This window comes from Galeopterus variegatus, unplaced genomic scaffold (genome assembly GCF_000696425.1).
Source record: "Galeopterus variegatus unplaced genomic scaffold, G_variegatus-3.0.2 Scaffold3734, whole genome shotgun sequence".
NCBI classification, from domain to species: Eukaryota; Metazoa; Chordata; class Mammalia; order Dermoptera; family Cynocephalidae; genus Galeopterus; species Galeopterus variegatus.
The window spans coordinates 141,720-155,405 of record NW_007729845.1 but is presented as its reverse complement, the minus strand read 5'-3'; the positions used below and the strand labels follow the sequence as shown (position 1 = coordinate 155,405).

General features: G+C 38.4%; 1 protein-coding gene across 1 annotated transcript in view; it reads left to right on the top strand.

The window, feature by feature from the left end:
• IQCJ (IQ motif containing J) overlaps nucleotides 1–1,249 on the top strand; it is a 54,454-nt gene extending 53,205 nt beyond the window's left edge. Inside the window, exon 6 of the mRNA XM_008585846.1 lies at nucleotides 1,066–1,249. Coding sequence (XP_008584068.1) covers nucleotides 1,066–1,249 — 184 coding nt within the window. The remainder of the gene's footprint in view (nucleotides 1–1,065) is intronic.
• Nucleotides 1,250–13,686: the final 12,437 nt, after the last annotated feature.

The following is a 13,686-nucleotide window of genomic DNA, read 5'->3' as shown; positions in this document are numbered from 1 at the left end:
TAATGACTTAGGTTGTGTGTGGAAGAATTATAGAAGATGAGGAGCTGCTAGTGTGTAGAAGAGGCAGTGATGGAATTAATGAAACTATTTTAAACTATTTTAAAAGACTAAATACTGACAACTGGTCTGCACGTCCAGCTAACCCTCAGGAGAGGTTACATTGTGTTCACTGACCACCTGTGAACACCTCGATGTTGGGGAAAAAATCATTTAGCTTATACTAAGAAGAGATTTCTATCATCAAAAGCAGAAGATGATTTTTTCTGACACTAATTACAGGAAATGAAAAACTTCCTTGGTGATTAGGAAATAAAACTAGTAAACTAATCACAGGAAATAAAACACTTCCTTGGGTGAAATCTCAGGTAGCCACCTAATCACGTGTTACTTTAGTTTTCTGAATAGCACACAACACCTTGAGATATTTAGTCTCCTCTGTTCATTTCTTTGATTATTTATTGTATAATGCCTGTTTCCTTCCACAGTATGCAAATCCGTGACTGCAGTGTGCTTGCCTGTCTTTTCCCCAGAGCAGGGCCATTGCATTTGGCCACGTAGACTGCCCTGCACAACATCACCGACACCCTTCACCTTGAGGTCTATGCCAGTAGCACCCCTGGAGCTATGTATTGCACAATCTGTCCGGAGTCTAGGGTTGACCCTGGCACAGAATAGCCCCTCAACAACGATATATTGAATGAATGAATAAGTAATAGCCTATTTTTATTCTCATTTGAAATATGAGAAACTGAAAGATTTTGTGTCTTACAAATCAGAGTACAGTTAGGTGTGCAAACTTGATGGACTGACTGATGACTTTTTCTAGGCTGACTCTTTTAGGCTGCTATCACCTAGTCAAGTCTGTGAAAGTCAAACAGGTAGAATAGAAAGACACTCTCAGTGGCTGAAACGGAGTTAGGGTCCAGGTTTTCTGATTCCCTGCTTCACATTCCATGTGTTACACTTTCCCTGTCTTCAAAGCCAATCCCTTCAGATTGCTGGTGCTCTCCAGAGTCTGTGGGCTTTGGGCTGGCAGTGACAGTGCATGTGCTGTGTTTTGTGTAGCATCCAGCGAGCGTGGCGCGAGTACCTGCAGCGGCAGGACCCCCTGGAGAAGAGGAGCCCGTCCCCGCCCTCCGTCTCCTCGGACAAGCTCAGCAGCTCCGTCAGCATGCACACCTTCTCTGACAGCAGCACTCCCGTGAGTGTCACGTTTCTGTTTTCATGGCCTGACTTGCCACTCAGCTGATAACCTGAGCTTTGGTTCCAAGAGAGGAATCTTGGCATGTGAGCAGGTGATTTGTGACAGTGAGAATATACATTGCTTATTTGCTGGGAACCCATAATGAGGGTTTTATCACCTCACAACAAAGACACAGTTCATAAACACCAAGTAAACTTTATTTGCTTGGGAGAAAATGGATTGTATTCGAAATCAACCTAAGCTCATTTGTGTGCTCTCATTCCTCTGTTACTGAGGGTTTTTTTTTTTTCCTTTCCGTTTCTTTATAGCAGCATGTTTCTTTTAGTATGTGCCTCTGGTGGCGTGTGTGGTGCAAATGACAGAAGATTAGTTTGGTTGTAAGGGTTAGAACTGAAAGCAGTCACACACTCGGGGGATGCAACTGCAGTGCCTACACGGGTCGAGGAAGTAACCCACAAGTCTGATGTGGGCTGAGGTGTACCTGTGGCTACGTGGAGGACACAGGGCTCACCTGAAGGGCAGCCCTCTCAGCTCCTGGAGATGTATTGCCATGTCAGGGTGCAGGACACATGTTGCCAAATGCAACTTTCTTTCTTCAGGAGATGAAGAAATCCAGATTCTTAAATGCTGGCAACCAGGAAGAAAATTTAGCAGGTAGGCAGACCCTGCCCACACTTGGTCCACAGGCCAACAGTTTAAGAACCCTGGGGTACAGGGTTAAGGAATGAAGGAATCTGCTGAAAGTCTTTATTTTAAAAATACCAAATCAATGATCATGTACTTATAAACTAGAGTTGTATGGATTTAGCCATGTGATTATTCAAACCAGTCACTGAAAGTCTGAAAAGTTAGGAGGGGAATGAAGTGATTTTACAAGTATACTATTTTCAAAAAATCTTTCTTTACTGCTTGGTAATCATATTTATTCAGTTGTAAAAAGGTTTTGCAACACTCAAAACGATGTATTCGCATTGGGAACCAGCGTACTTGAAATGTTACGTACTTGAAATGTTTTCAGATGATTGTGTTGTGTATTCTTTAATAAGCAATTTTATCTAGATATAAATTTTAAAGAGAGGGAACAAGTTGGGTTTATAGCTGTGCAAATGAAAGTGACAGATCTATTTTTAACTGACAGCAGAAATTGAATATTTAGTGAGTCTTCACGTTGTTAGTTTTTGGAGGGAATGGCTTAGCCGACCTTACTCTCGCTAGAGGGCGCTAGTGCACCACACTGGAAAATGCCGGGGAAGCAAGTTTGTATAATTTAGGATTTGTAAGAAGTAAAGTGAAAATTGGGTGTTTGGGATGCTTTGCTGTGAATGCCAATAGAAAGTGCAGATCAAATGACTTTGACGATTTGATCCGAATGATGGAAACTCAATAGCAGAAATCGTTTTTTCTGTAAGTTAAAGATTTGAATTTATTGCCTTTGTGCCTTCTCACAACCCTTGCTCAGGACAATTATCAACCGCTGGTGAGTCCAGTGGTATCTGATGGTGTTGGTGTTGCCACAGCTGCCTAACTTTGGTCTTACTGAAATCCTAGGCAAATATATCTTCGCTTTATAAACACTGATGTGCCACTTTGATTCCAGCACTTCACCTGTTTTGTGCATAAACACATGTTCTTTCCCGCTCATGGGTCATCACGTTTATTTATATCCTTGCACAGCTTCGCTAATGGTTCTTCTTTATTTAATTTAGCCTGGCCTTCAGGTCCCCTGATGTGGCTTAGCAGAGGAGATTTCCTCCCTCAAATATCCCTCGCAGTATGGTTTCCCGTGAGGTGTGTGGGACTGATGGGGAGTGGCCCCCTGCTGCCCCACCCCATCGTCATTCTTTAGCTCTGCCCGCTGGAGGCGAGGTGTGGAAGTCTGGCTCACCCCTGATTGCCTAGAAAAAGGGAGAGTCAAAATAGATGTTCAAAAGGTATTACTGGAATTATCTGTCAGAAAGCAAGGAGATCCTGCCCAGAATTCTAACAGAGGCTATTGATTATAATAACGACTTTGGTGTTGATGATGGCAGTGACATGACACTAAATGTACAAAAAAATAAAACATGAAAATATAAGATGTTGGAATGTTTCCACGTGTCCAGTTTGTCAGGTAGGCAAACTATTCAAGTCATAATTTAAAAAAGACTTAAGCCTCTTTGTTTGGAGTTGGAGGGGGCTGGCTAAGCTTGTCTTACTGTCCGTGATCATCACTTTGCTGGGGCCCTTTTCAGAAAGATTCATCCTCACACCTCTGGGGTCACAGCCCTCCTGGGGACAAGCTGCCTAATGAAAGGAAGGTGACTCTGTTCCACCTTGACCAGCCTGCCAGACCCACTGGGTTCATACACACTGTCAAGGAGCTCGAGATAGGACAACCTGGTTTTCCCACCCTCCAACGAGTGGACCTCAAGTCTATGGAGGGAGTAGGATGACTCCTGGCCCACACTGACTAAGGCTATCATAAAAAGACGAGCTTCCTCTAACAACCATGAGTCCGTTTGGAACTTTGGTGTTAAAAGCCCAAGTCAAATGCTGTCAGTGAGGAGGCTCCCCGGCGAGTTCTCTGGACCCTGTCTCCTGCTGGGCCCCTGTAGCTTGCTGAACCTCAGCCCTCTTTCTCTGGGGTTGGTCTATTGCTGCTGGTGCCTAGACTGTAGCCTACCTTCTTGAATCTGATCAACTGCCTGTCATATCTCAAGTCCCTGCCTTTCCTCTACTGATCTCTAACACAGCCTCTCTGGGAGGCCAACCTGCCCTTGCCTAAGTCCTGGGCCTTGCCAACTGCTCCCCAGCCTCTATGCCCATAATAACTGCAATGATTGCCTACCCTGGATGTCTGCTCCAAGTAAGCACCACATGAGAAGCCAGCTCTCTGGTTTGGTTGAGACCCTGTGCTGAACTGAGAGCGATGCCTGTGCATGCTTCTGCTCTGATTATTTTGGCTAAGCATAATGGTTAATATAGTGCTTGGAATATTTCTGCTTTAAAATGCATAATAGTAATATTTAAGAGTGAGCAATCAAATTCATCATCTTAATAAGAGCTGAGCACTTGTTACATGCCAGGCACTTTGCAAATACTACTCTGATTATTTTGGCTAAGCATAATGGTTAATATAGTGCTTGGAATATTTCTGCTTTAAAATGCATAACAGTAATATTTAAGAGTGAGCACTCAAATTCATCATCTTAATAAGAGCTGAGCACTTGTTACATGCCAGGCACTTTGCAAATACTTTCCATGGATTATCCCCTTTAATCCTTTCAATGACCATACAAAGGCAGTGCTATTTTTATCTCCATTTTACAGATGATGAAAATGAGACTTAGATAATTGACTTGCCGGGTTACACATTGGGCTGGAGCTCGAAGGCTTCACTCTTCCTTCACACTATTCCACTATAATGAAAATAAACCTGCATTTAGACGTGGTCAGGCTGTACGGCCAGCAGTCAGTTAATGCATTTCTCCGCCTATTTTGCAATTTGGTGGGTATAAACAGCAACTGACTTGCCGGGTTACACATTGGGCTGGAGCTCGAAGGCTTCACTCTTCCTTCACACTATTCCACTATAATGAAAATAAGCCTGCATTTAGACGTGGTCAGGCTGTAGGGCCAGCAGTCAGTTAATGCATTTCTCCGCCTATTTTGCAATTTGGTGGGTATAAACAGCAAATGAAACAATTAGAACAAAAGCCTTCATTTGATTTTATAAATTGCCTCATTCAGTGCTCTTTGATTAAAACCTCAAACCTCAGCTGCTCAACGCCAAATTAAAGAGCAACAGGAGGGAAGATAATATTAAGATGTTAGTAATTTGCATATTAAGTGCCCTTATACCACAATGTATCATGTGGCAACAAAAAATTTTGTTTTAGAAATAGGAATTTTGAATAACAATTGTTACTGAGGAATGAAACTTGTGGATATAAAAATGAGAAAAAAAGAGTAACTCTTTAACTTTAAAAACATTAGTTATTGCACAGAGGACAACAGTGGAAAATGCTTTGGTGTATTTTTAGTAATCAATTTCATATGATAAAATACTTATGCTTTTAGTTTCCAGCTCCACAAGATCTGTAATTTGTCTAATAGGGTATCATAGAAAGAAATAATAGAATGGTATATTCTAAACTCCAAGGTTGATAACCTTTTCAGAGATCATTAGCATACCTTGCAGATAAGTCCAGAAAAATCTTTGGGATTGTTTGGAGACGTTCTCAATCTCATTTGGCTTGAATTGGTTCCATCTGCCAGGGCCTTCCTTCGTGGCCACGCCCACTCTCTCCCATTGGTCCTCTTATGATTACAGTCTGGCCGGTAGGGGGCAGTGTGGCTCATGGAATGAGGATGTCGCATAAAATGACAGCTCTACCACTATTCCTATGAGTCTAAGACGTATCAGTGGGGAGGTCATTCTTCAACTGCAGCTGAAAATAACACTTGCTGTGAAGATTACGTGGCACTACATATGTGAAACGCAGCACAGAGCCTGGGATCGTGAAGGCTTGCGATAAATCTTAGTCAATTCTGAATGTGCTCTTGGAAACCCTCAATGTGCTTTACTCAAAATGCTGTGGAAACCTTGTGCAGAACAGGGGTGGAACTGTTAACGCAATACTGATTGAGGGGCACAGTACCTGTGTGTGATTCCCTAAGTGCATCCATGAGAATAGACTTGTGTCCCAGAATGAATATATACATTTATATTCTGAGATTGGAGCTGCATATTACAAAAGTAATAAACATTTATTTTAATGTTGTTTCTATTAAAGGCGAATTTTCATTTTCAAAAGATGAAGCCAGGGGGTTAAGTCCTTTTGCCTCTAAATGAATAGGCCTCTTCCGACAGAACACACCACACACCTAACAGAAACAAGCTTAGATTCTCCTTTCTAGGCCCTAAGAAAAAGGAATGGGAAGATCCCCAGCACATTAAGGGTTAAGTGCCATTGCAGCAAGTGCACAGCGCCAGTAACCAGGCCTTGCTTCTCTCTTGGTCAGGAGGAATTACAGTTCCGAGCAGGTTCAAGAGCAGAGGCCTAGGCCAGCTGAAGACCCCGTTACTTCAGTTGTCTTGGATGGAACGCCTGGAACCCTGAGATTAATGGTGCTGCTTTAGTGGTTCTGACTTTTAGCAAGACTGGCTGGATGAATATTCAGTGACGAACAGCCTGGTGACCCACCAAATCTTTGCAATACACTACCGAAAGTCAGTACCACCCTGCTGTCCGTCACGGCCCTGCACCCACACTCACGCTGCGTCATTACCTCCACGTTTAATTGCCCTTTCTACATACGCAACCTCCGGGCTTTAATACATCAAGAAAAATCTAGTGACTAGAGGGGGAAAGTCTTGTTACAAAGTCCCACTTGTTTTGGGGGGACTTGGCCCTAAAAGAGAATTTCCTGAGATCCCTTCCAAAACAATCTTGGGAGCCGTGAAACTATAGAGAACGTAAGCTTTGTGCTACTTAATAATTTAATAACCTAGATTTTCCAGGTCAGGGACAAGTTACAGTATTATGCGCAGCTGTGATAAATTTAGGTCCCATGAGTTCTAATGTTTCAGAACCCAAACTCTATCTTCCAACCTGCCTGTCAGACCCTCAAATAGCACAAATTCTTTGTCAGTCTATTTTTCCCAAATTTTGGTTTAGAGAATATAGTAACCATGTATTAAAAAAGAAGGCTTCCTGGTATTTGCATAGAGGCAGATACATTTCTCTTTTCTTTAGAGCAGTCTTAGAGAATAAGTGTTTCCTTTTCCAAAGCCTTAGGAATTATATAATATATAACCACATATGACAGTGTACATAAGTATATTTTTGTATAAAAATAGTATCTTTAGATCATAAACACCCTCTCCTTTTTATGTCTTTGAATATTAGCTGATAAAACAGATTCTTTTTCTGAAATTATCCTTTTAACTTCATGGTTTGAGAATATTTTTTCTTGATAGGTTTAAAAATGAACATGTTTTGGCTTGAGGATCTAAAAAAACTTTAAAGGACTGCTAACATTAAACATTGCCTGGGTTCAAAATTATATGCAAAATTGACAATTCATTGATCACTGACTCATTCATCCATAGTAATGTAATAAATCTTCCTTAGCTGTCTCAAAGCTTATTGACCTATGAGTATAGATGCAGAAAGCAGAAATCAAGTACCTCACCTTTGATCAAGATAGTTGAGAAAGAACTTGTTTTCTTTGCAGTTTACCTCAAATCCAGTCTTGGCATTTGTCTTCGCATAGATCCTGTCCTTACTCTATAGCTTAGATGAGATAGAGTATTGGATCTCTAATTCTGCCAAAAATTCTAGTTGAATTATCACAAAACAACCTTTCACTCATTGGATGATTATGAAAGATGCTTTAAGATCCAAGGAGAAATTGGATGCAGTGGAACTGGAGTGTCATCTATTATTGTCCCCCCACCCCCACTTTTTTTTTGTTTGTTTGTTTCTGGAAAGCTCATCGGCCTAAGGCTCTTTTGGACTTTCCTTTCGTAAATAAGATATCTTGGGGGGGAGGAGGGCAATTGTTTACATCCCCGGATTAGTCTACATCATTAATTCACTCATTCAACAAATATCTGAGTGCCTACTGTGTGCCTGGCCTTTGCCAAGCACTGGGGGACACAATGATCACTCAAAATAAACACAACCTCTGCCCTTGCAGAATTTATAATTCCCGAGTTACGGTTGGCAGTTGTTGTCAGAGGTGCTGATAACTTATAGGAGATACTCAATTATTAATTGATTAATTGTATAGAAGTTTTGGGTACTATTATTATTAACAAAACTCTCATTGCTGAGACATCTTCTAGAGCAGAATTTCCCAGAATGTGGTACCTGAAATACTGGTTTTGTAGATACTGATAGATGTTAAGTAGAAGAGAGATAAAATAAATCAATTGACTTACTCCAGCACTTCTTAGAGCTTTATAAATATACATTTTGAACCTGCAGGAAGGGGATACTGTTTTATATTCTCTAAGCTCCTTGACCATGAAACCCAATATGAATCACATCTTATTGGACTATTGATCCATGGAACACACTTTGGGAAACACTTTTGTAGAGTGAGTAGTTGTTAAAGAAAAATTCCAAGAACTGTAATTTCTTTCTAAGTGGCTCAATAATAAAATTAATATGAGGTGAACAATTCATTTTGTAAAACTTCCAATGAAAGCTTTACACATAACATCTCCTTTACATAGGCCTCTATCATAGAGCTGTATTATGCAAATAAAAATATTAAGTTCGTTCACAAAAAAACTTGTTACATTAATTGGCTGGTAGGGTTTATATAAAAACCAAGTCTATTCACCTAAATGACAGTATTGGACGATGGAGTTTTAGGAAGTCAGTAAATTACTTCTTTTCCCTTCTTGATTTAGGAACTCATTTTGAGAGGCAAAAGATTTAAGCAGGGAGAGATCAAAATCTCAGCTTTATATCCTGGATTTGAGGTTATAACTCTGACTGTGGCAGCATTAGGCCTCTTACTACTGCACTTTGGAATCAGAGAAACTTACTAGTCACAGGAAGTCCTTGAGAACTGCCAGCCTCACTGGCAAGGCCGGGCCAGAGTGGATCCTGTGCAGGGAGGTGGATCCCACGGGAAAATGGAGGGGGGATGAGCCTGGGCTGCAGGTACCTCGTTCCTTTGTCTAATCCCCCAATCAGGGTAATTCCTTCCACCTTCATAGAGAGGAGTAAAGGATGGAAATCAGAGGCTGGGAGTCTTTAGAGTGATGCTTTCTCATGGACACCTGAGGATATGGGAAGAAGGGAGCCCCAGCCCTGGACACTTCATGTAGGAACAATTTGGCTTTTTATCATTTTAGCTGTCATAAATATTTTTACTTACCTTGATTTTATATGATTGTACATATTGTACTGTGTTAATTATTGCAGTGTTTTCCAAATAAGAATTATTTGGGAAACTTTAAAAAATACAGATTTCGGAACCACAGCACGAAGGTACTTCAAAAAGTTTGTGGAAAAGTAGAATTAAAAGATAATATGAATCTTTCCATGAACTTCATTTGAAGACCCCTTGTGTTTTATCAGAATATCTGAGAAGGAGCCTGGGATTTTGTATTTAAAAAAATGCTCAGGTAACCTTCATTATTGTTAAAGTACAGAAAATACCGAGTCATAGAAACTGCAATAAAACCACAAAAAATCAATTTTATTTAGGAAACTTACATGACGGGAACAGTCAGGTGATCAATTTTTTTCCCTCCACTTTCATTTGGGTATTTTAGCATTGCATTGATATGCCTTGAGAAGCTGCTGAAGCAAATTTTTTCTGACTTGATGCCAAAACAATCATTATTGTTTTAATGGAATTTGCCCAGTAGCACTGGTTGTGTAGAAATTTCTGTTTCTCTTCCTTAAATTTATGATTCTTTCTCAAAAATATAGCAAAGTGCTGTGCTCTTCAATGAAGGCTTCTGTTGTTTGATCTATTTTGATTTTTATTAAAAGAGGGAATACATTCAATAGCACTGATTGAATTATTTTCAAGTTATTCTTCACTTTGGCTGTGGAGATTATTTAGTGGGTATAAAAGGGGATTACATGTTTCAATATTAGCCAACAGGAATGTCAGTTACAACTGAAATCCTAAATTATGGCATGTTAGTAAATAGAAAGAGGAAAGAAAGATATTACATAGAATGAAATGGGCATTTCTAATCACACATTCTTTAAAATAATATATATGTATACTATCTATTACCAGTTAGGTGCACAGATTCGTTATAATATAGCTAAAATTTTAATTGTTACTTTGTCCAGAGCTGAAAAACATCTAAAAATAGTGAGTTAAACAAAGTTTCCTACCAACATTAGAAAATGTACCCAAATCCTTTCAGAGATATTGTTAGCTTTTTTTCTTTTACACTTATGAAGCTTTAAAAAATATCATTAAATAAAATGGTGTTAGGAGTTGAAGACAGTTGCCTTAATTTTTATTTTACAATCTTCATAAATTGATTTAGGAAAGAATACATTTTTTGACATGCTAACATTTCTGAGAGGTGTTTTAGAAGTAGGTTTTATATATCTAGAGATCCTCTAGTTCCCACATCAGCTGCTCGAGGGGAGAGCCCATCTTCACTATATTCACCATGAGTTAATTACAATTATTCATTTACTAAAGCAGCACCAGGAGCTGATCTTAGTTTAAACAGAGACTGTGCTTCCCATGTGAGCAGCAAATTGATTTTCTCTTTATGGCACTGTATTGATAGGGTTAAGTATATTGGTAGAAGACCAAGCTATTCAATGCAAGTAGATTTTCAAGAAAATCACTATGCTAAATATTTCACTAGAAGAACTTTATCTACATACAGCAGCAACTGTGACCTGCTTTAGAGATGACATCATTGGGTGTCATGTGGCTCTTTATACGTTTCAGCCTCAGAAAGAGATAATCTGTGAAAGCCACAAGAGCCTGATTTCTGCTGTGATAATCTTCAGCAGACGGAGGCTGGGGCTAGAGTGAGGCAGACCTGTTTACATGGTGTGTGCAATGCCTTGTGGAATTCTGAGCTTTATTTCATTGTATTTTTTTAAAATCAAAAAGTAGATGCAATGATAGGATGAAGTGAATTGGCTGCTTTGGACTGCTGGGAGCTTGTTTTAAGCATTAATATCAAGAACTTTTCTGGAATCCTCTGTTGTCTGGGTAGCCTTGTCTTCTCTGTGTGGTTTTTTTTTTTTTCAATCTGAAGAACAGCGGTATCAGCAAACCTCATCTCCCAAAGAGATCTCCCTCTTTTTTGTCAATACTAGAAGATTTTTGCTCCAAAAATCTACTTTGAGCTGCCTAAGCATGGTGGTTGATAACTGAAGGGCAAAACATCTCCTTTGCAGTATGTGTTATAGAAATTCTTCAGATAACTTGACTTGCTAACACAAGCTGCCCTTTATGGATTTCTTTCAAAGCAAGTTTGAATAAACTCTTTCCTCTCAAATGGGCAAAAGTAACTCTTCAGCACCATGGAGAGGTCTGGACAGCATGTGACAACGTGGGACTGCGACCGGGGCAAGCAATCTGACAGTGTAAGTTTTCCAAACGTCTGCCATCGATTTTAGCTGTATCATATTTAACATATGGAGAGAGGGAACTGGTTAGTCGGTCCAAAGTCTGAGCCAGGTTAAATTTGAACTATAAAAGGGGATGGCCTTCATTCCATTTTCAATTCTGAATTAACCATTTAAAATATTATATTAGAGAGTGTTAATATGTTAATTTGAAAAAAAATACTTTCTCATTGCATTAGTTTTGTGCTTTGATTTTTGAGAATCCAAGTTTTTATTTTTGTTTGTTTTTTAAATCCACCACAAATTAATTGCACTGCAGTGGACAAAACAATCTGTTCCATTTGTAAACACAAGGCTCTATTTGGAAAATAGTTTCTTTTTTGTTTTTTAAATCCACCACAAATTAATTGCATTGCAGTGGACAAAACAATCTGTTCCATTTGTAAACACAAGGCTCTATTTGGAAAATAGTTTCTGATTTGCACTGATTTGGAAGAACAGTTTTAAACTTTTTGATTGCAGACTATACTTTCAGTTACCAAAAGAGTAAATGTCTAGGTATCCTAATATCAAGACACAAGAGGGATAATTAATGGCATACAATTTCAAATTTATTGTTGTTAAATATATACAGTGAAAGCCTATGATAAGTGGAAAGGACAAGTTGTTTCATTAAATGATTAGATATGGGCCACTGAAATGGTACTTTTAGCATTATTGAAGGTATTTAATTAGTTTTAGAATAGTCCAATGTAACTGTTCAAACCAGAAATAAAAAATATGGTTTTTTCCAAAAACATCTTTTAACCCCATCCTTAAAACCATAAACGTGTATTTCCATGATATTATGGTATCACATAGTCAATGAAGAAACGATACCTTGAATTACTATCACAAATGATCCCAACAGATATTTTGATTAACTATTCAATTTTTTTCTAAGAGAACATAGTGTCATAAAAAAATAATTTAACAAATAACTATCTTTTCTCCGACCAGTTAAAGGTAGTTTGTAACATTTATTTATGCTGAACCATTTATTTTAAAGCCTAATAAAGCTATCTTTTTATAATATTGTAATGTAAAATTTATTTCTCTCAGTGGTTCTCTTCACATTTAAACATGGGTAGTAAATTCAATTTACTTAGCTAAACTCCTAATTCAAATATAACTGATTCTTTCTGTTATGAATAATTTCCAAATGAATTACTGTTGCTTCTTAACTCTTTAGTAATTTGGCATTTTATTTCTGGATAAATGGCACTTACATTTTGACAGCTTATGAAGTGCATAATTTTAGAAGATGTAACTTAATTTTACATTAAGAAGATCTTGTTATACATTTTTGTCAGCTTTGCCTAATAGATCCACTGATGATTTCATAATTGATGTCAATATTTAAAAGAACTCAGTTTTCAAAAATAGTAAAAGGTAGACTTTATGATTCCAGTTCTTTTAGTTTCACTTCCCTAAATTTTATAATTCTGCTTTGATTTTACAGGTTAGTAAGTAGTACCTTTTATACTCTATCGAGTGCACCTTTGCAATTTTAAACTCTAATTGTTTCCTTATGATAAGCTGTATTCATTTGCTGTTGGTAGTAGACTTTGGACGAATAATTCTGGTTGATTAAACTGCAGCACACTAGTCTAGAGAATTCAAGACTCATGTTATAACATGAATCTGCTTTTTTGCTCTGAAATGGGGTTGGGGGGATGTTCCTAATTCAGAGGCTTATTCTCTATCAATCTGTCTCTTTCTCTATCTCTCAAGGATGTGATTTGGTTATGATATTGTCAGAAGTGTAACATTTTACATTTGCTGCTTTTTGCAAACATTTTGGTGATATATTTATAACCTCAGCTATCTAGCATACACACTTTGTAGTTGAGATATGGTTGTCTATGTGTTTATTTAGCCAGAAATTGTTGCTGTATGACAAATCACAAACACATGTTGGCTTCTGTTTTGATAGCCTTTCAATCATTATTGAAACAGCATAAGTCACCTGAACAGTAGAAAAATGTCCAGAGTTATTTAGACTGTATAACATGAATCTGCTTTTTTGCTCTGAAATGGGGTTGGGGGGATGTTCCTAATTCAGAGACTTATTCGCTATCAATCTGTCTCTTTCTCTATCTCTCAAGGATGTGATTCGGTTATGATATTGTCAGAAGTGTAACATTTTACATTTGCTGCTTTTTGCAAACATTTTGGTGATATATTTATAACCTCAGCTATCTAGCATACACACTTTGTAGTTGAGATATGGTTGTCTATGTGTTTATTTAGCCAGAAATTGTTGCTGTATGACAAATCACAAACACATGTTGGCTTCTGTTTTGATAGCCTTTCAGTCATTATTGAAACAGCATAAGTCACCTGAACAGTAGAAAAATGTCCAGAGTTATTTAGACT